Genomic DNA, 26000 nt, shown 5'->3' on the forward strand with positions numbered 1-26000 from the left:
AAATGCAATGGGATAAGAAAATAAAAAGTAACCAACAAATAAACAGCAAAAGTGCACAAGGGAGGGGAGGGATTCCCACGGGAATTCTCACCATTCTACCACAAACAATATCTGACTGCCACCACTCTGCCCTGCCCTGGGAAAGGACCCTTTCCCCATGCCCAGAAAATGACATGAGGTGCTATAAAATTGCCTCTGGGTTCTGGCCATGGCCTCTCCTGCCTACTGCAATAATTAACCCTGTCCTGTCCAGAACCAGGACACAGGCATAGGAAACAACAAATCATCCTTTCTGAAGAGCTAACTTTTCCAGTATAACTGCAGCCCACAAATTATTTTATCTACCATGTACGTATATCAAGAGTTTTTTTCATTGCATAGTGCATCATTTTTTTTCTGTAAATATGTTGCAGATGTCCTTTCTCACAAAAAGAAGGGGACAAGGTGAAGAAGTCTATTATCTTTGTTCTCTGAGTGATGTTCAAGGCCAATAAAGGGCAAGAATCCAAGGCCATTCTTTCTCTTGTTTAACCAATTCTGCGCATAAGAACCAGACTTTAAGAGCCATACTAGACAATCACTGTTAACATTATAAAGGAAGATTTTTTTTTTCCTTTTATTCATGAGTATTTCTGTGACATGCCAGAGATTCTTTTTTTATATAATATATTTATATTTTTTTTATTTACATCTCTGTTTAATACAGCCTTCCTACCTGCATACTCTGATAGGATCCTTTCTTCTTTTAAGCCAGAAAGCCAGTTTTAGTCTTTTGTTTCTAGACAATTGCTCCTGACCCCATGCCGCAGTTTTGGTTGTGCCAACACACCTGCACATGGAGTTGCCTGGGTTAGGATAAAAAGCTTTCAGGTTTTTCAGTTTGTTATTTAACCTGAGTGCATCTACAGCATATTGCCATAAATGCTTCAAGTTGCCACACTCAGATGACAATATCAGAAGGGCAGGAAACATTGGTAAGGGGGAAGAATGATGTATGAAAATCATGAGGGTATCTTGTGAGATAGTTTGTGATTGATAGGATATTTTTAATAAAGCATTTTTTAAGTTACTAAAATTTAAAATGACATCACAAAAGTCAGGAAAAAAAAATTTAGTTATGGCTCCTCTTTTTCAGCACCACACCTTTTGGACATATTCTTAGTAATTTTATTCCTGGTATTTCTGTTATGTGCAGAAGTGGAACACATGTCTAGGTTCACTTCTTCCCTCTATCCATTTTTAAAAATTTTTGAATAATGTTTGTTTTCAGGGAAAGTTTGTTTTTCTGCTCTTAATGGCCTGGGTCATAATTTCTGTTGCTATGTTTGACGTTTCTACAGTGTGAATTCGGTAGCAGTAATATTAGTAATAACAACACCCCAGCAGATAAGAAATAGAAAACAGAGGGTTTAATAGTCCCATCACCAGAACACTTTTTTCATGTGAATAACACGTGCCTGAAACAGCTATCTTAAATGACATGAAATTAAATTAACTAATATTCAAATCTTCCAAGTCTTCCATACTTGTGGAATTTGGATTTGGTCCTTTGCTCTTGCTCAGTCTGGGGCTGGGCTGTTATGAGACACCTTTTTTTTCTTCTTTTGGATCTGCTACTAGTTCAATTGTCTGGGCAGTAGAGCTGTCAGGTAACTGCATTTTCCACTTCCCCTTCTGCAGCTCAGAGGAGAAAGGGGGATGGACCTTCTAGGACCAGTGACCTTCTCTACACCAATCCTGCCTCTTCTCCAGAGAAGGGCTACATTTTTTCGGATTCATTTGGCTTTCTATGGGATTGCTACTTGTACAACCTTGAAGGTAACTTTGAAATCAGGACAAGCTGGCTTTAATCTTTATTGTTGAAGCCATAAAAGAGCTTGCTTTAATATTTTCAGTAATGTTTTCCCAAAATTTATTTTCACGTCAGTACACTCTCTTCACACCCTCAATAATTCCACTGCCTATTCTCCAAGACTTAAAATAACTAGTTGTTTCTTTAGCTTCCAGCTCTACCTTTGGGAAGAGTAGCAGATTTTCCTCTCATTAATTCACTTCCCATTATTTAATCTCAGCCATTTTTATTGTCAGTTACATGTCTTATTACTATGCTCATGTGATAGCTTTCCTAGTCATCACTGACCATTTTTATTTCAGTTTGGCATTTTCTCTTTAATGTCTCTTACTTTTAATTTAACATATACTAATTTTATTTTAAAAGATCATCAGTTTCCCAGTAACCTATTTTGCTGTCTTTCATCTCTTCCTGTTCATTCCTCAATTATGAACTGTAGAGACTATGGACAGGTTTTATGGGATATATATTATAAAAGCAGGCTTTTGGCTGTGAAAATAAACAGAAATTTAAAAATTCATCAGAATTAAATGAAGTGGAAACCTAAATCCACATGCTAGGCAAAGACCCTCATTTGTCTTGCCATACATAACATAGATTTTTCTTTAAACAGGCCTTCACCAAGAAAAATAGATGTGCTGACCTCTTACCCTTAGCTCTATCAGAGGACATGCAGAAATGTCTCACACTCCATAAAGTGTGACCATACACACTTAAAGCTAATATTATATATAAATAGTATTTTTTATATGTAAGTATAGTATATATATCTATTTATATCTATTGTATGTAATACTATATATTGAATTATATATACTAGTATTATATATTAAACTAATACAACTATATAATATATATTGTTAATATAGCTATATTTATTATATTATGTTATATTATGTTATATTATATGCTATAATTATTTATAACTGCCTCTCACTCTTGTGTAGAAACATAATAGTCTCTCACTGGAGACTATACTGTTTGGAAGAATCCCCACCAACTTTCAGACCATAGAGAGGTGGGTTCAGTTCTCGTTGTTAACTCTGTTCCCTCGTTTCCACTGAAACATGCCTAACTTGAAATGGGAAGGTTTACCTGTCAGTTCTGCTGTGTTAATCCTTTGTTCTGCTGCTTGGAGAGGTCAGTGGGCTGTTTGAACAGGGATGGTGGTACAGCTGCTCTGGCAAACTGCACTGATGCCACGCTGCAAGGCTCAAGGGTTATGCTCCCCTGAACTGACCCAAAGATCTCCAACAATTCCCGCCCACAACCACCGCCACTTCCTAGCCTTTTGTTCCTGTCTTTGCCTCACCTCTTCACTCCAAATGCCACTGTCTGGGTGCACACAGTGACTGTTCAGATATTTTGATAGCATGGCCATGAAATCACAAATCGTTTCTTCTCAATTTCAGTAACTGTTTCATCCCTGCTGGGTTAAATAGCATCACTTACTACCTTCTGTAGCTTCTATCTGTCTGCACAAATGAGCAGGCAACATGTTTTGCTTCAGATACGAGCAAATTTTTGGGAAACTGATCCTTGATTCCAACACTTACTAATTTAGAAACAGATAATTTTCAATATAAGGTTTTAATTATGGTCTCATTTATGGCAGTTCTATTATTGTAAAATTGACAAATCTCTTGGATAGCCAATATTCTTATGGGCAGCATGACTTAATACATGTTAAATACTACACATTTAATTTTACTGATAAAGTCTGAAATTCATGTCATCTCACAACCTTACATATTCTTTCAATCAAAAAACTCTCCTTCTATGTCTGCCCCTTTCCACACTGCTAGAAATGGCAAAATCAGGCTTCTGAGATTCCCTTTTTCTCTTTTTCAAGTGAAATGCAAAGGTTTAAAAATCACTGGAGAAAACAGGAATTCAAGCCCTATATTATTTACATGAGTAAGAATTCTACAGATGGAGCCTGACATAAAGGTGATTCAGTGGCGTGGGTTAAGAAATTTCTCCAAACCTTTTTACACAAATAGGAATATCTCATCTAGTGTTTTTCTGAGACTTTTATATTGTATTTTGAGTAATTACATATTTCAGGTATTTTCTTTATGTGTGGACTTACTGGAACTGACTTTTCATTGAGCAGTGAGGTAGACTGGTAAAATCTAATTTGTAGTCTTTGCTTCCAATACAGACTACAGGGACTTTACAGTAATTCCCCCAGCTTAAATTTGCAAGTGCACCTCACTCTAGCTTTGGGCAGACACGCAGGTGTGTGTTTCACCACAAGCCATAGTGTGCCTACAGAAAACACATCTATGACCATGGTGTGCTCTGCTGGTTTTGCCCGGGCTGGAGTTAATTTTCTCCCCAGCAGCTGAGCTGGGGCTGGTTTGGATTTCTGCTGGCACAGCACGGAGGAGACACAGCTGGGCAGGAGACCCAGATGCACCCAAGGGATATTCCAGACCAAAGGACACGGTAATCCGGACAGAAACGCGGGAAGAGGACGACTGGGGTGGTGGCATTGGTGTTCCCAAGTGACCACTGTTATCTGCGATGGGCCCCGCTCTCCTGGAGATGGCTGGACCAGGGGAAGGCATTCCTTGTTTTGCTCTGCCTGCCTGCACAGCCTTTGACTCCCCCGTGAAACTCTCTCCACTCAGCCGCTGTTTCTGCCTTCCCACCCTTCCCCTTCTGTCCCGGCCCCTCTGTGAGGGCGAGGAGCGGCTGAACGGGACCAGGGCCACCATCCCCTGCCCGGCCCGGGGGTGACGCGAGGGACTCCGCTCACAGCCACGGCCTCCTGCCCACGGGAGATCTCAGCGGCGAGCACGCCGGCCGGATTTCATTTCATTTCTCTAACAGTGCTCGCCAGAAGGGAACCGGGCCCCACTGCAGGCTGCCGCCCTGGGATCGGCCCTGCGCTAAAGCAGCGAGGACAAAATCCCCGCCCGAAGCACTTTCGGTCAGAGCCGACCGGAGCAGCGGCAGCGGCCGCGGCCCGCGCCGGGCCCGAGCGGGAGGAGCGGCCGGGGGCTGTCCCCGGCCAAGCCGGGCCGGGCCGGACCGATACGCGGAGCAGAGGCCGCCCCGGGAGCGCCTCCCTTCCCTCACGCCGGCCGCCCTTCCCTCCGCGCCCTCTCTTCCCTCCCCGCGGGCCCCGCCGCCGCCCCCCGCGCGCCCGGCCTCACGCACTTACCGCCGGCGCTCCGGTGACGTCACAGGCCACAGCCAATGGGAAGGCGAGGAGCGCGGCCTGGCCGGGTTTGAATCCCGCGGCCGGCGGATGGCGGTTGGTGCTGGTGCGGCCGCGGGGAGAGCGGAGCGAGAGAGCGAGAGAGAGAGCGGGCACGGCCCGGGGAGAGCAGAGCGAGAGAGCGAGAGAGCGAGAGAGCGAGAGAGAGAGCGGGCACGGCCCGGGGAGAGCAGAGCGAGAGAGCGAGAGAGAGAGCGGGCACGGCTCGGGGAGAGCAGAGCGAGACAGCGAGCACGGCTCGGGGAGAGACGGAGCGAGAGACGGAGCGAGAGAGCGAGCACGGTCCGGTGAGAGACGGAGCGAGGGAGCGGGCACGGCCCGGCGAGGGAGCGGGCACGGCCCGGGCACGGCCGGCCGAGCCCCGGGCACGGGGAGCGGAGCCCCGGCCGCAGGCGGAGCCCGGCAGCGGCTCTGCGGCCGGCCCTGGAGCGCTCCGGCCGCAGGGCCCGGCCCGGCGCCGTGCCCCGGGGAGGAGCGGCCCGCGGGGCCAGGCGCTGCCGCGGAGCCGGGCGGGCCGGCAGCGGCTCGGCCGGGAGAGGAGCCGGCCCTGGGCCGGCAGCGGGAGCTGCGCCGTGTCCGCCGCTGGGGTGAGCGCAGCCGCTGGGAACCGCAGAAATGGGATATGCGAGGAAATCCCGCTCGTGTCGGTCACTGCGGCCCGTGCCGGGCACCTTCACCTAAATCCCGCTTCAGCTCTTCAACGCTCCCTGCGACGTGGCTGTGTCTGTCCAGGGAGGGCAACACGGGAAAGGCTGCTGGCTTTAGCCCACAGAAACGTGGTGTCCGGTCTGAAAGCTGGGTCTGCTATAGAGGGAAGCCTGTAGGGCATTGAGTATTTGAATTGTGAAATGAACTTCAGAGTTCCCTGGGGCAGTGCTGGTCGGCTTTCTGAGAGCTGTGCTGAGTTCAGTCATCCTTTGGGGCGCTTACAGAGCTTCCCAAAGCCTCGCTGCCCTGGGGCAGTCCCATGACAAGGGATGGGCCCAGCACAGGGCCCTGACCGAATGTGTGAATGGCTGGAAAGAGTGAAGGCTCATATTGAAATAAATGTTCTCTGTGTCAATTGCAGAAAGGATTCAGCTGCTGGATCTGACCGAGTGCTGGCAGTGAGGCTGGGGAGCAGGAGGGATGACTCCAGCCAGGGAAGATGTCTGCAGCCATGTCAAAGTGGTGGTCCGTGTCCGGCCAGAGAGCCAGAAAGAAAAGCAGGGCAGCTTCAGCAGGGTGGTGCGTGTCATTGACCAGCACGTGCTGGTCTTTGACCCAAAGGAGGAAGAGGTTGGCTTCTTCAGCAGAAGGAGAGTGATCCATAGGGATATCAATAAAAGACAAAGGAAAGACCTGAAGTTCATGTTTGATGCCATTTTTGATGACAGCTCATCCCAGTTGGAAGTTTTTGAGCATACTACCAAAAATCTAATTGATGGCTTCCTAAATGGATATAACTGTACAGGTAACTTTGTTATTTATCTTATTTAATTGAAAAACTTACGGGGATTTCTCAACATTTGTACCATTCTGTCCAATAGCTGCAGGAGCGTTAAAAAAGCCTGAGATAGAAATAAAGCATTGTGATTTAATTCACAGATATGAAAGGCTGACATTTTAGCATATAGAAGTTAGATAGCTCTACTCCATTTTAAAAATAAGTTTGTGTTAAGGTTATAATAGACTTGGGAATTTTATCTAAAATATATGTGATAATGGGAGTCCTCTAGAGTTATTCAAGCAGAAGCAGTTGTGTCACTGAGTGTATGACATAAGCTGCTTTATGAACTCTTTAAGATCTTGGGGCTTTTTAATTGGCTGCTGGACTCTGGTGAGGAATTGAAATGCCTATCAGCAATAAGTTGATGGCTTAGGGTTATGAGAGTAAGTAAATAATATTTTTATGTGACGTAGCAGTGAATGAATTTTGAACTGAAAATTCGAAAATGTTATTTGGAAACATCTCTAATTAGAGATCTGAAAGGTAAAGTTTAAGTAAGAAACTATCTATTTATGAAACAGTTGTGCAGAATGACAGAGGTCTATAAATGTTCTTTTGTCTTTGGTGTTCCTGATTAGCTTACAAATAAGTTACATGTTTTTGTTTTGTCGTTGTTTGGGGGAAATTCAGTGCTTGCATATGGTGCAACAGGAGCTGGAAAGACTCACACAATGTTAGGTTCTCCTGAAGATCCTGGAGTCATGTATTTAACTATGGTCACACTTTATAAACGCATGGATCAAATAAAAGATGATAAAACATGTGATGTTGCTGTCTCTTATTTGGAGGTGAGTTCCTGCATTTTATATGTTGCTTTGAATAAGTCATATTTGTAAGTAAAGACAAGCTGGTTTTGCTTTCCTCTGGTCCTTTCTGGGGCTTGACAAAAGGTGTCCTTATAGGAGTGGAACTGCCTTGTTGGTGTTCCTTGTTGGTGATTTGTGTTCCTAGGCACCTATCACTGTTTTACAGAATGCTGCCCAAAAAACACCACTTCTACCATACTTACTGATTGTTCATGATTTGTGTCTTGCCTCTGAGCATCTGTTGATGTGTACAAGGAAATATCATTTCAGGGTAATATTTTAGGACTTCACAGTAACATCCTGTAATACTGTGAAAAAGCACCACAAAATGGTCTTCTGTTTTTACAAATAAATGTTTTGGCACTGTTGCTGAAGGGTGCTAGTCAAATGGTTATCTTTTTAGCTCCTTCAGTGTCTTAATGGACTCTAGTTGGTACTTGGGAGGGGTAGAAGGAGATGGGGAAAGTTTGCCTTGCCATATGCTTCTACAGACCAAGAAATAAGAGATTTAAAAATTTTAACAGAAGTAGGTTTGAACTAAGAAATGTCACTGAAGTAGGGATTGTGATACACAATGGGGAAAACCAAATGCTTTGCATTCATGCTTGTTGCAAAACTGTTTTTTTGTAAAAAAAGGTAATTTTTTCAATAAAGAATAAAGATTATTTACTAAAAATAATTACTCCTAAAATCTAAAAAGAAATCATATGAATTGAATATTTAAGCTTGGTATGGGGAAAATGTAAAAAAATTATAGCCAGAATTCTTTTCTTTGTCCTAAAGGAGTATTAAAAAAGACTGGTGAATTCTGTTTATTTAATTCTGTCAGCTATGGGAAGATATTTTTATAAAAATATCTTTTTCATTTCCTTTCAAAGGTTTACAATGAACAGATTCGTGATCTGCTGGTCAACTCTGGACCTCTGGCTGTTCGTGAGGATGGCCAGCAAGGGGTGGTAGTTCAAGGTCTGACACTGCATCAGGTGTGTAAATATCTCTAGAAACTTAAAATGTGCTTGAGATATTTGAGAACATTCCCATTGTTCTATGTGAGAGTTTAATGGAATTTGATCATTTCCTAGTGGGTTTTTTTCTGGCAATAAGCACCAGTAACTTGAAAATCTAATTAATTAGTTAAAAGTACATTGTGGAAAAAAACCTGCTAGTCTTGTTGAATGAAAATATAGAAGCATTCAGTCTTTGATATCAAAAGGGTACATTGACTTGATGCTTATCCAGCAGATTTTGGAAGATTTGTTTTTGGGCTAAAATATCTTGGCATTGCCTTCATTACCACCTTGGAGTGCTCTACACAGCTGTGAAGTCTAAAGGTTGTTTTTGTTTGTAAATAACCATGTTTTAAGAGTTCCATGTTAACTTACTTTTCCAGACCAGCACAGCAATTCTTTGGTAAGGTCAGTGATAGAATTTAGTTTTCCAATCTGAATATCCATTCCTGTGGACCTATTTTCTTGCAGCTTTGTGTGTGTTACGTGCTGTGACAGGAAACAATATTCTAAGCTTGCCTAGCTCTGTGAACATACTTCTTCCCAAACCTTGAGTCTTGTGAGGAAAAGACTTCTCTTGTAGTAAAGCATTGAATAGTGGTATACTAATTTAAGTCCAGACATTCCAATCTAAAAATATTTTCTGATTTAAGTTGCTGCACTTAAGTGCTTGCTTCTCATACCTTACTGCTTTTTAGCTGAGAATATTTGACGTGCCTCAATTCAAAACCAGGAAATTTCTTACTTCTAGGTAGCTAAAATTTGAAGTTTAATTTTTTTTGAAGGCAAATGTTAAAGTAAATGTATTTTCGAATCAGTGTATTCCTATAATGGATGGAAAAGGAAAGAAACTTATATATTTATGTGTTCTACTCTTAAAGCCTAAATCAGCAGAGGAGATCCTTCAGATGCTGGATTATGGAAACAAAAATAGAACCCAGCATCCCACAGATGTTAATGCCTCCTCTTCCCGGTCCCATGCTGTCTTTCAGGTAAGATGACACAGCCAGTCAACAGTGGTCTTTACTGGGAGCTGCAGGTTTTGTTTAAAGATGAATACAATGGAAGCTTTTGCTTTTAAACGGTGTTGAACCTCAGTTTGGGGAAGGGAGGATTGAAGGCTTTCAGTTTACTCTTCTTGTTACTCCTTTTTCCTTGGAAGTGTGTAATGGTTCTCAATGTTTATGTTAGAAAAAAGGAATTCAGTGACAAGATCTCGAATTCCAGTTGTTTGAACTTATATATAAAATATGTACTTATACCTTCTTAACTTATATTCCTTAGAGGAAATAGCTTATGTAAAATGGTAATTTAAAACTCATAGACTTGCATATTGTAATCTTAAAAACTGAAAGTTGTTATTGGTTTTTTTAATGCTTTTTGGTATCATGATGTTGCTTAGCATTTCTTTGGAAAAAATAATTTACAGAATGCAGTTTATGTCTGACTAGAAACTAAGAATCTCAAATAGTACTTTTGTGTTTTACTTTCTTAGTTAATGTTAATTTTGATAATAAAGTGATTTTCTAATATCCTGGTATGGATCAAGTTTTAGAAAAGTGAGGTGATGATTCTTAGTTTTCAGAAAGGAGTTTTGAATGAGTTGTACAAATATGCTAAAACTTAAGACTTCTCCAGAGATTTTCAGGGTTGGCTACACTGCCTTATTCTTCTGTCTTCTCTTTTTAAATACACCTGTGGTGTTTAAAAACTAGTCCTGTTATCAACAATGTCTTTTTTTTTTTTTCCCGATTTGCTGTTAATTACTGCAAAGCAGTATCTTGATTTATTCAATTCCACTCTGGGTTGAAAAATATAAAAGTACATTTGATTCTGGTCTTTGCATTAGAGCTCTTAACTGTTGGGAAGTTTTTAACAGTATCTACAGACTTACACAATGCGAAATAACTATAAGAAAGTTTAAAAAAAGACAGCTTCTAAGTATGGAACAGAACAAAAGTCATTGCCATTCTAAAAGCTTCTGTTTTCCTATATACCTTAAACTTATGTTTGCACTTGCCCTTCCTGTTTTGAATTTCCCCTGAGCCTGCCCTTGCTCTGCATTGTACAGGATTGCACAAAGACTTCTCTTGAAGTGGTTTGGGTTGAGAGGTGCATTGTCAGGGATGTGTGCTGCCTTTAGAAAGGCTCCAGGTACAGTGCTGCAGACAGATCAGAGTGAGCTGCTGATTTCTGGTTGTTTACTTGCTGGTATCTCTTATCTCCCTCACCTTTTCTTAGGAAAAAGCTCTGCATTTTATTATCTGGCAGGCTTTTTCTCAGTACGTTTCTACAAGCGGCAAGCAATTAAATAAATCTCTTGAGTTTCTCATCTGTTTCCACAAATCTGTGACATTCTGCATAGCGGAATTGTCTTTGTTTCTAGAGATGTAAGCATGAGAAATCCCCAGTGCTGTCGTGATTGCTCTTCATTTTTAATGTTGCTATTATTTTTTAAGAGTTGCTTTTTTGTAGAGATAGTTTCAGATAATATCCTGATCCCATAAAGTTAATAAGAAAAGCTAAAAATAACCTGACTCAGAAATTGGTAAGTCTTGGCCCAGGACCTTCTTAGCTGATTTTACAGATGCAAGTTTTGCTTTACTGTACCATATGTCTTAGGTTTGAAATATCTATCTGGGTCAGGCAATTACTGCATCTGAGAGGAAAATCTGAATTGCTGCACTGTTCTATTGAGAGTGTTCTGCTTTGGGGCATTTCCTGTATCTTTTGAATTCTTATAAAAGCTTGAGTCATATAACACAGTTTGGCTGTCACCCTACCTTTCCCTCCTTCATTAATGATAGTTACTGTGTTGTTCTGGTAGCATGTTCCCAGCCTGAGGTTCTTATTTTTTTGTCTATTATACTGGAAGCAGTACAACTGAACTTAGTTGTACTGTTTGATATAGAAATATATCTGTTTGAAATAGATTTATGTTTCATGGCAAGTCATACTAATTTTATTTTATTATTTCACAATACTTGTCGATTTATTTTCTGTTACAAGGTACTATGAAGACTTCACTTCTCGTGTACAAAACTTAAAGCTACAGAGGTAGTGAGATACTGTTTTTACTAGTCAGTCGCCTTGTGTTCATGGCAGCTCTTTCCTAATTCACTGTCCAGAAGGGCATTCATGAATGTGTCAGTAACCATTAGCCGTATTAACAAATGGCAGGGCACTCAACACAAAAGAAGCAGAAATAGGTACTGTAAAAGTATAAAGCCATCTAAGGATAACTTTGATTCTTCTTACTGACTGTATGTTCATGCTTTGCCTGCTTCCTTATAAACCTGACGAAAGAATACATTCACCAGCAGAAGGAAGCAGAAGCATTTATTTATTTGTCCATCTTTGTACATGAAAATTTCAGGAAGGATGGGGTGAAGGGGAGCAAATGGCTTCAGGAGGCATCACATTTGAAAAGATCCTGGAGTGTATATTCACAGCAGTAAATGGGTATTGTTTCCTATTAATGGAAGATACAATTAAATCTAAATCACTGAAAGGTCAGCCGTTTCCTGGTTTATCCCTATACATCTCTTTATGGTGTACTCCTAAATGTGCATTTGAAAAAGGAACACCTCTTTCAGTTTAAAGTTCAGGAGTGTGATAATGCATTTTTGGTGCAGAAGAATCAAGAGCTGTGAAATTAATTTTTTCCTGTAAAAAAAAGTCACTTATCATTGCTGCTTTGTGAGCCTGGGCCAGTTGGTTGCTTAATCCTCTGCAGCAGGATGTGAGAGAACAAAGTACCTTGTGCTCCACTTAAGTGAAGGGAAAGTGGCAGGAGACACAATACAAATGTCTTAAAACAGTTGTTGCACTATGAAATTAATTTACTGCTTAGATTGGTTAGTGGTCACTTTTTGTTTTCTTCTTATTTTTTTTTTTAATTGTAGATTTACCTTCGGCAGCAAGACAAAACAGCTAGCATTAATCAAAACATCCGTATTGCCAAAATGTCTCTCATTGACCTGGCAGGGTCTGAACGTGCCAATGCAACCAGTGCCAAGGGGGCTCGTTTTGTGGAAGGAACAAATATTAACCGGTCACTGCTGGCTCTTGGAAATGTCATTAATGCCCTGGCAGATCCAAAGGTATGTGCTGCGTGCCCATGCAGTCTTGGCCTCCTAGGGTTCTGAAAACATTTTAAAAAGTGATCAGCTGACTGAATAATTTGGGTTACATTGTTGATGCTGCTCACATCATCATTCTCATATAAGATTGTCTTAAGGCTTTCCACCATTGTATCTGTGATAGCTGAAAGACAGTCCCAGTGAGTGAGAAATATCAAAAATGATGTGCAGCTGCCTAAGGATAGCATCAAAGATGAATGGTACCTGCTTTTCTTATCTAGCTTCTGCAAAATGAAGCATCTATAGGAAAGCTTGCATAAGTACATGAATAACCTTACAATTAACCTTTAATCATAGGGGGGAGCAGCTTTTGTAGGACAAAACAGCACCTCTTCCAAGTTGTTCTTTTGGGATCTCACATACATCCATACACACACACATCCCTGCTCAAAGCAGTGAGTCAGTCTCCTGATCTGGCTCACCAGCTCAAGACAAGGAATGATAAAACTTGAGCCTTTGCATAAGTGAAGTCCATTGTCTACCATAACACTCTTTTTGTCCTTCTGCTCAACTAGCAAATTCCTCCTTCAAATATGCTGGGAGAAAATCAGATTTAATTTCCCTTCCTGATGCTGCATTTCCTCATCACCATCTTGTTGGAGGGGAAGGTGGAGTTAAAAAAATCTGTACCACAGATGTATGGAAGAATCACATTGATTTACTTGATATGAGATTGGGTTCCTAGTGACCAAACTTGGTATCATGAGATGAAAATTCTGTAGCTTCACAAAGCAGAGTATGTGTTGCCTGGAAAGGTATGAAATCTCCATTCTTGGAGGTAATCAAAACTCTACTGGGCATAATCCTTGCTATCTTACTTTAGCTGACCCTGCTTTGAGCAGCAGAATTTAATTAGAGGGATTTTAGAGGTTCTTTCCAATGTGGATGATTTTGTAAACTGAAAGTAATTTAATGTAGTTTACCTTTTCTGTTAGTTGTCCCATCACAGAAATAGGAGTTACATATCCAGACATCAGAAGGTAACTTAGCTAATACATATGTTGGAAGGGTGCTGAACAGTTCCAAGAGACTTAAACTGTTTAAGATGTACAGACACTTCAAAGAAAAATTGCTTATGTCAAAGAAAAGTTTCATGGCTGTTTGTCATGTTTTGTATTACTGTTGAAATTCGAAGCAGACTTTTATTTAAAGTACAGTTAACTAAACCATGCAAATATCTATCACTCTTTCTAGAGCAAGAAACACATTCCTTATCGAAACAGCAAACTTACTCGTTTATTGAAGGATTCTCTTGGAGGAAACTGCAGAACAGTAATGATAGCTGCTATTAGCCCATCTTCTTTGTTTTATGATGATACCTATAATACTCTGAAGTATGCAAACCGGGCAAAGGATATCAAGTCTTCTGTGCGTATATTGCTTTTACTGATCTCTTGTCAAAGTACAATAGGGTAGTATTAAAAGAAAAATAATTTCTTTTGGAATATTATATTTTGCTTCCCTTCTGACTCAAAAATTTGTTCTGTTGCATCTTCTTTCTTTACAGTCAGCTCTTTCTTATCTGACTGATAGGTGTAGCGGAGACATAGTAAATCCTAGATCTGGCCTAAAAGCAGCATAACTTCCTTAATGAGATGATGCTGCCAGTTTGAAACAGTTTGTTTTGTGAGCATGAAATTTGGAAAGCTGGTAGAATTCACATCCTTTTCCACTGTTTCGCTATTACTTTCTCAGAGAACTGAAAAGTATATTAGACATTTCTGACCAGTTGTACAAGAGCCAATCCAGGTTTGTACAGGTAGAATTCAGCTGGAGTCAAGAAGCTCAGCAAGATTGTCTTGATAAATTAAAAACTGGAATGTCCTTTTCTGCTCTCTATTGCTTAATTTTATTTTTCATCATCTTTTTTTATTGCAGCTCCTAATTATTTTTCTGTGATTCACTGGGTTCACTGTACAGGGTTCACTGTAGTTTCCATTTGTTGCATACTTAATGGTAGCTTTTATAATAAAATGCACAAGACAGACATCTAAATAGTAAAACTAGTCTGAATAATTGCAAAATGTGCATGCATATGGAAATGAAATTATTCTTGATTTGTTGAGGGAAATGTCCTGGCCATGGGTGTGCAACAGATGACAGCAAAAGCTGTCATATTCTCATTGTGCAAGTCAGAATTTTATTAATCTCTTTCCTCATAACATAGTGTATGTGTAACTATGTAGTACATAAACACAGCATGCTTATTATGCATGAACACATGAAGGAGCTGCCTTTAAATTCTAATTTGTTTCTTTGCAGTTGAAGAGCAATGTTGTTAGTTTGGACAATCACATAAGCCAGTATGCTAAAATTTGCAATGAACAAAAGAAAGAGGTATGTAAAAAAATCTGTTAACTTTGAATATAATAAATAGTTGATGGGATTAAATCTGTAAGGTAATATGGGTCTAATGTATTTTGAAGGAAGAAAATTTTGTCTTCCGAGAGGAATATCACCTGCTGCCATTTGTAAAACTGTTCAATATCAGCACAGAATTATAATATTGGGAAACAAACAAAAAAACATATCTCAACTGAAAGGCGCCTCTTTTGGTTTAGATCCTAATGCTGAAGGAGAAACTGAGAGAATATGAAGAAAAGCAAGCAAGCATTCCTGAAATTCATAATACTGCAGAACGTTCAAACAACCAGCGAATGGAAATAGAAAGGTAAATGAATCACATTTGCTTCCAAGCTGGAGTTTGTTTAACTTGTAAAAGCATTTGTAAAACAAACCTACTCTTTTCAGTATTGGTTTTCTCATTTTAACATTGCTTTACTTAGATCTAGGTATGGCTTTGCCTGACGTGTTGGTTCTTTTTAGAACAACTTGGTGGTGGTTTTAAAACTAAAGGGGAGGACGTAGGAAATGACACGTGACAGGAAGGAGCATAGGAATGCTGGCTTCCAGCAAAGCTCCTGAACAGGTTGTGTTTGTGGGTAGGCAGAATGCAGTTTTGCATAAATGACAGCAGCTCTGCAACTGTTGGCAGGCACTGATTTGAGTGGGATCTTTCCTGCAAGGCTTGAGAGAGACAAAACCTGGAAGGTTTTATATAAAGGGTTCGCTTTATGTTTGTAGGTTCCTTATTTTCTATTGCTTTAATACTTCTTGGCCTCTTTTTCTTTCTGGTAATGTTCCTGTCGATCTTTTTTCATGTGACAGTCTCATGAGAGAACACAAAATGTAACGAACTCAAATGTGAAGTATCAATTTGTTGCAGAAGTCACTGTATTCAGTGAAGAGGATAGGTTTTGAAGAGAAAGGCAAGTAATTGTCAGAAAGATGAGATATGCAGAGACACATTCAGAAAGTCTAAGTTGACTCAGCTAACTTTTTTTTTTTTTATTTGGCCCTTTGAATGTGCTGGTTTTTAACCTGGAAAACTTTCTGAGGTATAGTAAGAAACCATTCAAAGCAAGATATTCTTTAACTCTGCTTTATTTTAGTGGCATTCCAGACATTTCAATAAACCCTTTCATTCAGGTTATTTGAATTAAATTTTCAAAAGAAGTGTGGGCTCCGAAGTCATGTTGATAGTTCTGACAGTTTTCCTGCATATTTTTGCACTGTATGTCTTTAAGATTGATTTAATTTCCTGTGATTTGCCCTTTATTTCATTCTTTGTGTGTGGGAAGAGTCAGTCAAGGGCAAGGTCTCTAAAATATCTTTTCAAAAGGCTGGACATATTCCATGCCAAGGTTCGCTGGTCAGAGAATGTTCCTTTGCATTTCATTGTTATGGAAAATCCCAAGGGCAATGTGTAAACCTATCCCAGTCCCTCTGGATGTCAGAAATGATGTGGAGGTCTCATTCTCTTCTTTCTCAGGGGAGTATCCTGCCAGATTCATCACAGCAATGTAGTGTGGGTAATGAGTTGATTTCTCCCATTCATTTACAGGTTTTGAAGGTATTGTGGTGCCTTCTTCCTTTTAGTTGGGACAGGGAAGAGAGCCTTTTCCATTATCTTGTATTTCAGTCCAACCACCCATGGTTTTTTGCATCACTGTTACCTGAAAGAGACTTACTGAGTACCACTTGCTTCTTCAAACCTAAAAGTCATTCCTCCTTCTGCCGAAGCTTGGAGATGGGCTCTCTGCCAACCCTTCAAGTCTTGAGCCTATTAGGGTAGACAGTGGACACAAAAATGTGCTAATTGAAAGACTGAATCCACAAAGGCTTCTATACTTTATGCTTCATTTGGAACATTGATGAATATAAGTACACCAAAGGTTGGTTTAGCAGTCATGGCTCCTCATAAGCAGGATACAAAGAATCAGAATCTCCACCCTCCTCTGAATTTTTTTACACAGTTTTTTACTGTGATGGAAACTTGGAGAATGCACTTTGTTTCGTTATTGCTGTTTCCCAAGCAGCTGGAAAGAAGCATATTTCTGTGGATAATATGGAGGACAAAAATTCTCCAAGCAGTGTGCAATCAATCAATAATTATATAGATAGGAACAGTGTGAGGTAAGAGCTCTGATACTCTGCAGTTGACTTTTTCATTATTATGGAATCTTTTAGGTTAGAAAATACCTCAGAGGTCATGGACTCCAGCCATTAACCTATTACTGCTCCTTAAAGTAATAGCACTTATAAATTCTGTGAGTGTTTTAGTACACATTTTACTTAGATATGATAGCATCCTCTAGACACTCAGTGAAAGCCTCTTTTATTTCTAAATCTGCAGAGAAGAATTATTTTCTTAATTCTGTTTCTTTTTAAAAGACAAGTAGTAAAACATTCAGAATAAAAGACTCAGTCAAACTTTAGACTGAAATAGAATTACTATTTCTGAAACACTGGCAAGAAGTCAAGTACATTACAAGAACGTCTCTAACTTGTTCTGGAGCTGAACCTAGGTTTTTTTAGCATTTTTACAGTTTTTCATTGTATTGGTTTTTTTAATACTGAAAACTGTATAACCTCAAATGTTGTATGTCTTTAGAACACTTGCATGTTAAACTTTGATTTTTATGTAAAGTTCCAACAACGTAGGATGTAATGAAATACCTTATACATGAGGTTGGTTGTTATTGAGATGTACAGTGAATTTTTGGCTATTCTGTACTGTAAAATTTCAGTATTCAGGAGTGAAGTGAGAAAGTACCACCAGTGAAAGTTATATTGCAGTATGGCAATGCTTCCAGGTCTTCTTGTTCTTGTTATTCTGCCTTGTGCTGCAGACCAGGGGTACCCAGATAACTGGTTACTCAATAACTCCTTGAGTACTATCTACCACAGTTTGGTTTTCCCTCGTGTTAGCCTAGTATGTTAGCCTAAAACATGTGAAAGTTCTGATTTTTGTCGTCCATTAGTGATGGAAATTGTACAGTGCCCTCAGGGAAAGTGAGTATCCGCAGACCTTTGTGGTTTTCCTTTTTTTGAGGATAGCTAGCAGGGTTTTGAGCACCTTGTGTGTCTATGGCAACAGTAGTCTGATCTGTTTAATAAATTGATGTAAAAAGTAGAGAACATGGGTGTTTAGAATCTTCTGGTGTTAAGAGAAAGGCATCTGAAGCTTCTTCACATAAGTCTTATGTTGTCTTCATAATTATGATAAGATTTATTTTTAGTGACTCATTCAAAATTTCACATCCCATTTTCAGTTCAAATACATAAAATTCTTACTGATCTACTGACATTTTATTTAGTGCCTATCTATAATAGGCTTTACTTATTTCCTTTTAATTTCTTTATTTTATTAATTTGGAATTTAAAATTTCCCTATCAAAGAGATAGTTATAAAAAGTCTTCAATAAATAATTAATTATTATCCTTTGGGTTTAGGTACAAAGAAATACTTAAAAATGTTTTTGCAAACCGTGAGGAAATCAGAAAAGAGTACCTCAGGGTGGAAAAGAAACTGAAAGAAAATATACTAAAGAAATATTACCAGAATCAGTGTCATGAACAAATTCAACTTATGTGCTCTGAAGAAAGAGTAGAAAAGGTGAGTTTTCTGTAATGTAGTTCAGGGTCTCAGCTCTTCATTTTGGTATACTTGTGTGAGTGTTTCTGAAGCAATTGTGTAATGAATTAAGGCATAAATATTTCATAAAAATGGGACACACAGATTATCACTCCTCTATGACTATTGATGTAGTGACCTGTTTATGGAGGTTAAGGACAGAGTATAGCTGTCTTTTAAATAGAAAAGGGTACCCTTTGCCTTGTTAGGACACTACCTTGCCTATGTCCAGCTTGCTGTTGCTGGTTTTGTGCCTTCTAGTTGTCATAGTTCAGAAACAGTACAGACATCAGAAGAGTGATGTTTGAAGATAGAGGATTTTCCTTTTTACTTAATGCTTTTTGTAGGACATGCTTGAGTTGCTAGGAATTATTTGGTTATGTTATATAAAAATAAGGAAAAAAATCTTTACAAAGAAAGAGAATTTGGTAGACATAATTTGAAAGTTTCCACCTTAAATGTTGATTATTTCTGGGTGGGGGGGGGATTTTTTTTTTAGGCCACTTGCAAGCGGGATCTAAGGCTTTCAGCACTTAACAGCCACTATGTACGCATGCAGAAGAAGAAAGAAGAGCAGACCAATCTTTTTGAGGAAAACACCAAATGGCTGCACCGTGTTGAAAATGAAATGCACCTCCTGGGTCAAGATGGGTGCATCCCAAAAGTAAAATGCCTCTAACTTTGCCATGGTTGGGGATGGGGGGAGAATTGGAAAAAGGGTAAAACCTCCGAGTTAAGAACAGCTTAATAAAAATAAAGTAAAATATATGGAGGGAGTATACAAAAAGAGGCAAACATGTTTGGGCATGCATAGATAAGCATCCATGTGTGCCTGTTGGATTTTTAATGCTGATTGCAGCACACATACTATTAGTCAAAGGAATCTACAAAGTTACATTTATGCATGTCAATAAAAATCAAATAATTCCTACTTTTCTACTGTAAAACTTTATTAAAATAATATAGCTCCACTCCATCTTTACTTTTCAATATAGACTGGTCTAATATTATTTTTAGTTGAAGTTTTAGTTTCTTCCTACCAGTTTGATGTACAGCTGTTTGATTTTCATTTTATTTCTAATTTCCTAAAGGAACTTTATCAAGATCTGCAATATTGCCATTTAAACCTAGAAGTTCAGGCCCTTAAAGCCCAGATTGAGCACATGTTGACTCTGGTATCCCTTCAAGATCAGTATAATAAGCAAACAGAAAAGTAAGTATGATTTCTTGGCGGGTGGGATGAGATGTTCTGGCACTCCTAACTTGAGAAGACCTATTTAGAGAATTTAGTTTTAATTGAAATAAGCAAGATTTTTCTCAAGCTTGTTTTCTGGATTAAAAATGTGTTTCCTTAAGGGAACTTGTCTTGCCTCTTGCTGTTTTACAGAGTACTAAATACTGCACTTCCAGTGCTTCGCAAGCAATACCTGATGTTGAAAGAAGCTGGCTTGACAAATGACTTAAATGAGACTGAATATGCAGAGGTTGAGCAGCTGATTCAAAGACAAAAATCAGTAGCTTGGGCTGACCAGGCTGAAGAAAAGAAGCAAAATCAAAACCATGAAGTAGAAATGTCAGCTATCTTTTCCTTCCCAGAGCTTGTGAGCAGACCAAACACCCCATGCAGTAAGTGTATCATTCAGTTTTTCTCTGTTGGAAATACTTGTAAATATCTCCTGCAACAGTCAGATATTGATAATCCATAAACACAGATGTGCACTTCTGCAGATACTGAAGCCAAATGTAAAATTGAGTCTCAGGCCCACTTTCTGTGAATTTTACACCATTCTTAATTAGATATATGCAAGATATTTACTTTTTCAATGGCTAGGCATATACTGTAACAGGTGAATTAATCCTCTTGTTATAATGTACCCCATGTATCAATGTTCATAGATCCTGTGAGTGCTATTAAAAATTGCATTTGAATCTTTCATGTGACATTGATGGGAAAGGAATCATGGTGTTGGTTGGTTATAATTCTGTTAGAGTGGCTTGAAACGTTAAGCAGGTATAGTTTTGTGTAATTTCCAATAGCCTTGAGGGAGATGTGATTTAGTATTAATTACAGATTCTCTTGGAATAAATTTACTACAATATTTTAGAAGTTTATTTCCAGGAATCAAAGGACTTGCCATATCTACCATGGAACTGGCTTTTATCCTGATAGCCCCATTTTTTCCCCCTATAACTCTATGAAGCTGGCTTTTCTTCAACTGTCAAGTGAGTTGCCCTGGAGCATAGTCTGGGTAAAAAGGGATGAAGAATCCTCACAGTCAGTGCTGTTCTGCTGGATTACATGCCAAATTTCATCCTGATAGTGCAAGCTCTGGGGCCCATGCTTGTGTTTTGTGCTGCGGCCAGAGAGCACTCAACACCCTGAGGCTTTCTCATTACTGCTAATAATCTGTAACTGACAGACATCCATAGGTAACAAGAGAAAAAGAGATAAATACTGCTTCAAAAAGTACTTCAGCTTCTCACAAGCTGGTAGTTCCAGAAAGAGCATTGACCCCTGGTGAACTGTGAAATGAGTTTCCTCCTTTTGATAACTTTCTTCTTTATAACTTGGCAATTATTGTATCAAAACCATGTATTGTCCATCTTCTCATTAGGAGTGTCTGTGATTTTTTAACATGTGTTTTTGTTGCTGTTGATGGTACCAAATAGTTGATAGACTGTGTCTTGCTGTCTGCAGTGTGAAGTTCAGACTGTTGGCAAGTGGGTTGGAGTTGTTTGGTTTGTTTGTGTTTTGGTTGGTTTGAGAGTTTTATTCATGAGTGGCTTTGATTTTAATTTGGGTTGGCTTTTCTTTTTAATGTGTGTTTGCTTTTGTTTCTGCAGAGGGAAGGAAAAGGAAGTTAGCAGATTTGCATGCTTACACTTATTCTGCCCATGTTAGTCAGGGATTCTTTCAGCAAGATTGAAAGCTAATATTTATTTTAAATCATAGGCATATGTTTTTAGAAACTGGTTTTTTTTTGTGTAGAGGTACTTGTGTTTTCTGACAGAATAGATAGGGACACTAATCCAGAAGGTCTGTAATATCCTTTATAACAAAATATTTATTGCAATGAGTCTATCTTGTCATATGTAGGTTATATTGTTGTGAATTTTAGTTTCTGATGTTACTTAGCTATGTTGGAGCTTTTGATTAATCTACTTCTTTTTCTACCTTTCTTGAAGTTTTGTGTTGGAAGAGGCCTGGTTGGTTCTTAGGGAAATATTAAAATTACTATTATTTAAATTCCACATCAACTATTTAAACATGAACATTTCATTTTATTAAAGTCATTAGACATTATTTAAGGGGTTTTCAGGAAATTTGTGTAGGTTTTCCAATTATTCTCTTATCCTAAAGTTGTTGTTCACTTTGTAGTTTATTTAAAGTTGTTGTTACTTTATGTTCAAGTAGGTAAATTATTTTCAGTTTTCAGCTAAAACAGACTTTTTTCAGTTGTAAATTGTGCCTTTGCCTGAAGATTACCACAAAAATCTTTTGTGGTATTTTTATTATTTTTATTTCCTTTTTGGCCTTTGCAAGAGGAAATAGGAGACATTACTGTCACTCCTTTCCCCCTCTCATTACATACAGGATAAAACATGGTAGAAACAACTGTTTTCCAAATTTTGCAACCTTTAGGGAAAGGTTACCTAAAATACTAATGGGGTTGATACAATTGCTTCAATACAAGTGGGGAGGGAAAAAGTAATCCAATTACTAGTGCTTGAAGTTTTTTTTTTTCTGTTCAGCACAAACACAACTAAATAGCTTCTCTTAAATTGTTTGTTTGCTTGATAGCAATGCAATGATTCCTTTCTATGAAATGTAAGTCTGGAGTGTTTAGATTGAGGAAGAGAGTGTACTAGGTCTGCTAGTAACAAATCTCAGGTGCTGCTTTGAATCTATGTTAACACATTTGGAAGATAATTTTTTGATGTAAAATCCCTCTGCAAAGATGAGATAGCACTCGTATAAAACACAAAGCATTATGAGAAAAATGTTCACTTCTCTTCAATGTAGGCTTACAAAACAAATAACTGTATCTCTTGTGGAACTTGGACGTATCTAGGGATGTATGCAGTATCCATTCATTATCCAGTTTGGAAGTTTCAATCATTAACAAACTACAGGTCTCTCTTTAGTTACTATGTGTTGAAGTGGGCACTCGTGTAGGAGACCATCTGTGTTTAAAGACAGTGCTGAATTCTGTGTGTGGCAGAACATGAGGTTGTAATCATTGCAGAAACTTTTTTAATGACACAGACTTTTGCCTGCAGTTCTTTGAGAGAACCATGATAATGTTCAGTTGCAAATTGATTATTATTGGATGTTTTCACATAAAAATTAAAATATTTTTTAAATAACTTTTTTGATTACAAGCACTTTGATTCTCCAAAAGGTCAAAGCAGCTACATAAGTTCTCCAGAATAGGTAAAACTATGAAAGCAGGACTTTAAGGTCTTGTGTGTTTCTTTGGAATTGACTACCTTTGTTTAACTGGTCCTGAAGAACAAAGTCAAACCAGTAATTGACGTGGGAAGAGAATCTGAAAATTGCAAAGAGAAGGATAGCAAAGGTGAAAGGGTAGGGGGGTTTATTCTAGTTTTCTTTAAAGTCTTCTACAGAAATAAGTTCTTGGAATACCATTCTAAATGTTCTTACTTTATTATATTAAGTCATTTTGATATGATCTTGTTGTAAGGTCCTTCTTTCAATCAGGAGTTCAAAAATAGCAAATAATTTCAGCTGATTTGCAGTAATGCCCAAGTCTTTGTAATAAAGATTACTCCTTTGGAAAGGGTCTCTCATATACCAAACAGTATTAAATTTGCAGTATGGGAGGAAAAGATAATGTTTTCTGGCCGTTTATTCAATGTCTGTTTCTATGGTCAAATTATCAAGATGGTCAATTCTAGTGAATCAGCTTTTGATTTCTAGTGAAAGCTCATTAAAGATCATATGCTTTGCCAAAGAAGATGGAGGGCTTCACTACCGGAGTTGACCACCTTCTGTCTTCTTTTTCCTTTAGCCTTTGAAATCTTTTTGTAAAACACCTTTTGCAAAATCCTGACCTTAATCAGAAGTTAAATTTGTTGCTTTTTACAGAAAATGCTGGCTTTACAATATTTTTTTTTTGGACATATACATTAAAAATTTATATTAAGCTTGTGTATGCTTCATGTAATTATAAATGTGCAATGTCATGAACAATTTTTTGTCTCCAAGAAAGCATGAGTTAATTGAAGAATGTATTTGGGCACCCATTCTTAAGTGTTCATTAATGGGGAGCCATAGTGTATTCCAAGTTCAACCTGATGGGTGGAGAGCTCTGACTGGTACTTGCATGTATTTCTTTGAATGGGGAAGTTCTTGGCACTGTTTCAAGCATCCCATTTCCAGAAGCCTTACTGTACGTTACCACTGAGAGGATGGAATTGATTTATAGAGGGGAAAAAAAAAAAAAAGGCATCCATTGCCTCCCGTTGTCATAAACATTCTGATCTGAAAAGTCAATTTTTTATTTTGTATGGCAGGGAAAATTGAGGTATAGTTGCACACAGCAAAAGATTTTAATAAAAAGTAGGAAAAGCATGTGTCTTGAATAGGAAAGATTTGTCTTACTGAGCAGCTCTCCATACTGTCTCAAGTGACTTCTGAGTATTTTTTTCTCATGCTGCATGAAGCAGTACACCTGATCACTGGGACTTGCAAGAATGCAGCCTGGATTTGAGCCTTTTTCAGCTCACAGCTGTTGTTTGTGAACCTGTTGTGAAACTTGCTATCACAGTGATGATGCCTTTGGGTCACAGGAGTATTAAGGAATTGAAATGCATTGACTAGACCTCATTTGCAGTTTGGAATTCCATGAGTCAGTTGTTAAAGGAATGAAAACGTATGATTAGAATTGTAATTTGATCAATGAGTGGTAGCCCAGAAATGTTTATTGAAATGCATACATTAATATTTAATTTCACTTTAGCAGAACAACCTGCTAGACTTAATTTAGCACAGCTTCCAGAAATAATCCCCTTATGCATGTATTAGCATGAGTTCCAGAAGAAGACAAGTCTTGGCCATTATTTTGTCCCTAATATCAATTAGAACTAACTCAATTCATCAGAGCTGTTTTACCATGAGCTCTGCTCACTTTTCCTGTGACTCATGTTTCACACATAGTGCATTCTGCTTCTGCTATTAGTGCACAGGACTGTAAATATCTGATATTGCTGTGTTTCTTGTCACATAAATCTGTACTTCTGAATAGTGTTCTGAATAGTCTTTTGGGATAAATGATACAGCAAACTTAGGACCAAAACCACCTTGTATCACTGAATGGGGGTGGTTGATCAATGGGCAATGGCTTTTATGTTTAATTTCTGAGTGAATCTCTTAAATAGTATCTTAAAGAATCTTTTTTAAACACCAACCTGAAATTAAGGATCAGCAAATATGTGATCTCTAAAATATATTTGGGATAATATTTATTTTTAAAGAGATGCATTATAGGTGTGAAAGTACTAATTAAGGAAATCAAACTTCCAAATTTTTCTTTTAAGCTACTTCATCAAGTTAACTGTGGCTGTTCTGTAAAGCATATACGTGATTCATTTTTGTATATAAAATAAACAATATTACTGAATTATGATGATGACGATATTGGTGCAAAGGATTGAAGTAGCTATAAAACATGAAGCAAATATAGCCTATAAACATAATATTCTTCCTTATTAAGAAACACCTTTGAATTTTTTATTTTTAATAGTTAGAGCATGTTGTTTATCTCGCAGTAGGAAAATAATGACAATAATTAATGATCACCATTATCTGTCCATTCAGGAGCTAGTTGGATTTGTTCTTTAAGGAAATGTAAATAGCCCTACTTCCTTCTTCAAGTATCATCCTCAGTATCATGTATTTAGAGATTTATGGAAGTAGTAGAGTTTCTGTAGCAACTTTGGTTGTCTGAGTCCCTTTTCAATAGTAGCCCTTAAAAGGCTACTATTTTACACTTACAAAACAGTTAGCAACTAGCTTCAATATCTTGCTTCCTTACTAAGACGGAAATAGAAGCAGTGGCAATTCTTTGTTTTGTGGGTCATAATGTTTTTCTTGCTGCATGTTTATTTACCTGAGGTCATAACTGTTTGGAGCTATATACAGTAGAACAAGAAGCTAAAGTGGAATTAGGATTTTGGAGTTGTTTTTGTCCATCATATTTGATTTATATTATATACTGAAGCCAAGTTAAATACGATATTGCTGGTTTGTTCACCTGTTTACTGTGTTAGGACCAACCTAATAGTCTCACAAAAAGCTGTGGGAAGGGACACTCCTTAAGTATCTTGTATTGTTTGCAAGACTTTAATGACAAGAAAAGCTTGTTGATTTTAACTTAGTTTTACAATGAGTTTCATTCCAGAAATAAATAGATTTTAAAAATAGGTCTTTGTTTTTACTAACAGCTTATATTTGCCTTATATAGAATTCCTGCAA

The 26000-nt window shown here is 38.4% G+C and overlaps 1 protein-coding gene across 2 annotated transcripts in view; it reads left to right on the forward strand.

Annotated features, from left to right (window-relative positions):
- The first annotated feature begins 5213 nt into the window (after positions 1 to 5213).
- KIF18A (kinesin family member 18A) overlaps positions 5214 to 26000 on the forward strand; it is a 30320-nt gene continuing 9533 nt past the window's right edge. Inside the window, exons 1-13 of one of the 2 annotated variants that reach the window (XM_077784397.1) lie at positions 5214 to 5368; positions 6151 to 6534; positions 7201 to 7358; positions 8255 to 8359; positions 9265 to 9375; positions 12289 to 12486; positions 13720 to 13893; positions 14788 to 14862; positions 15087 to 15196; positions 18322 to 18484; positions 19002 to 19166; positions 19594 to 19715; positions 19890 to 20128. In XM_077784397.1, the coding sequence (XP_077640523.1) occupies positions 6210 to 6534; positions 7201 to 7358; positions 8255 to 8359; positions 9265 to 9375; positions 12289 to 12486; positions 13720 to 13893; positions 14788 to 14862; positions 15087 to 15196; positions 18322 to 18484; positions 19002 to 19166; positions 19594 to 19715; positions 19890 to 20128 (1945 nt within the window). In that variant the 5' untranslated portion in view covers positions 5214 to 5368; positions 6151 to 6209. Of the gene's footprint in view, positions 5369 to 6021; positions 6535 to 7200; positions 7359 to 8254; positions 8360 to 9264; positions 9376 to 12288; positions 12487 to 13719; positions 13894 to 14787; positions 14863 to 15086; positions 15197 to 18321; positions 18485 to 19001; positions 19167 to 19593; positions 19716 to 19889; positions 20129 to 26000 lie in introns of those variants that run through there. The other variant, XM_021539032.2, reaches the window with a different exon arrangement.

This window comes from Lonchura striata, chromosome 6 (assembly GCF_046129695.1).
Source record: "Lonchura striata isolate bLonStr1 chromosome 6, bLonStr1.mat, whole genome shotgun sequence".
NCBI lineage: Eukaryota > Metazoa > Chordata > Aves > Passeriformes > Estrildidae > Lonchura > Lonchura striata.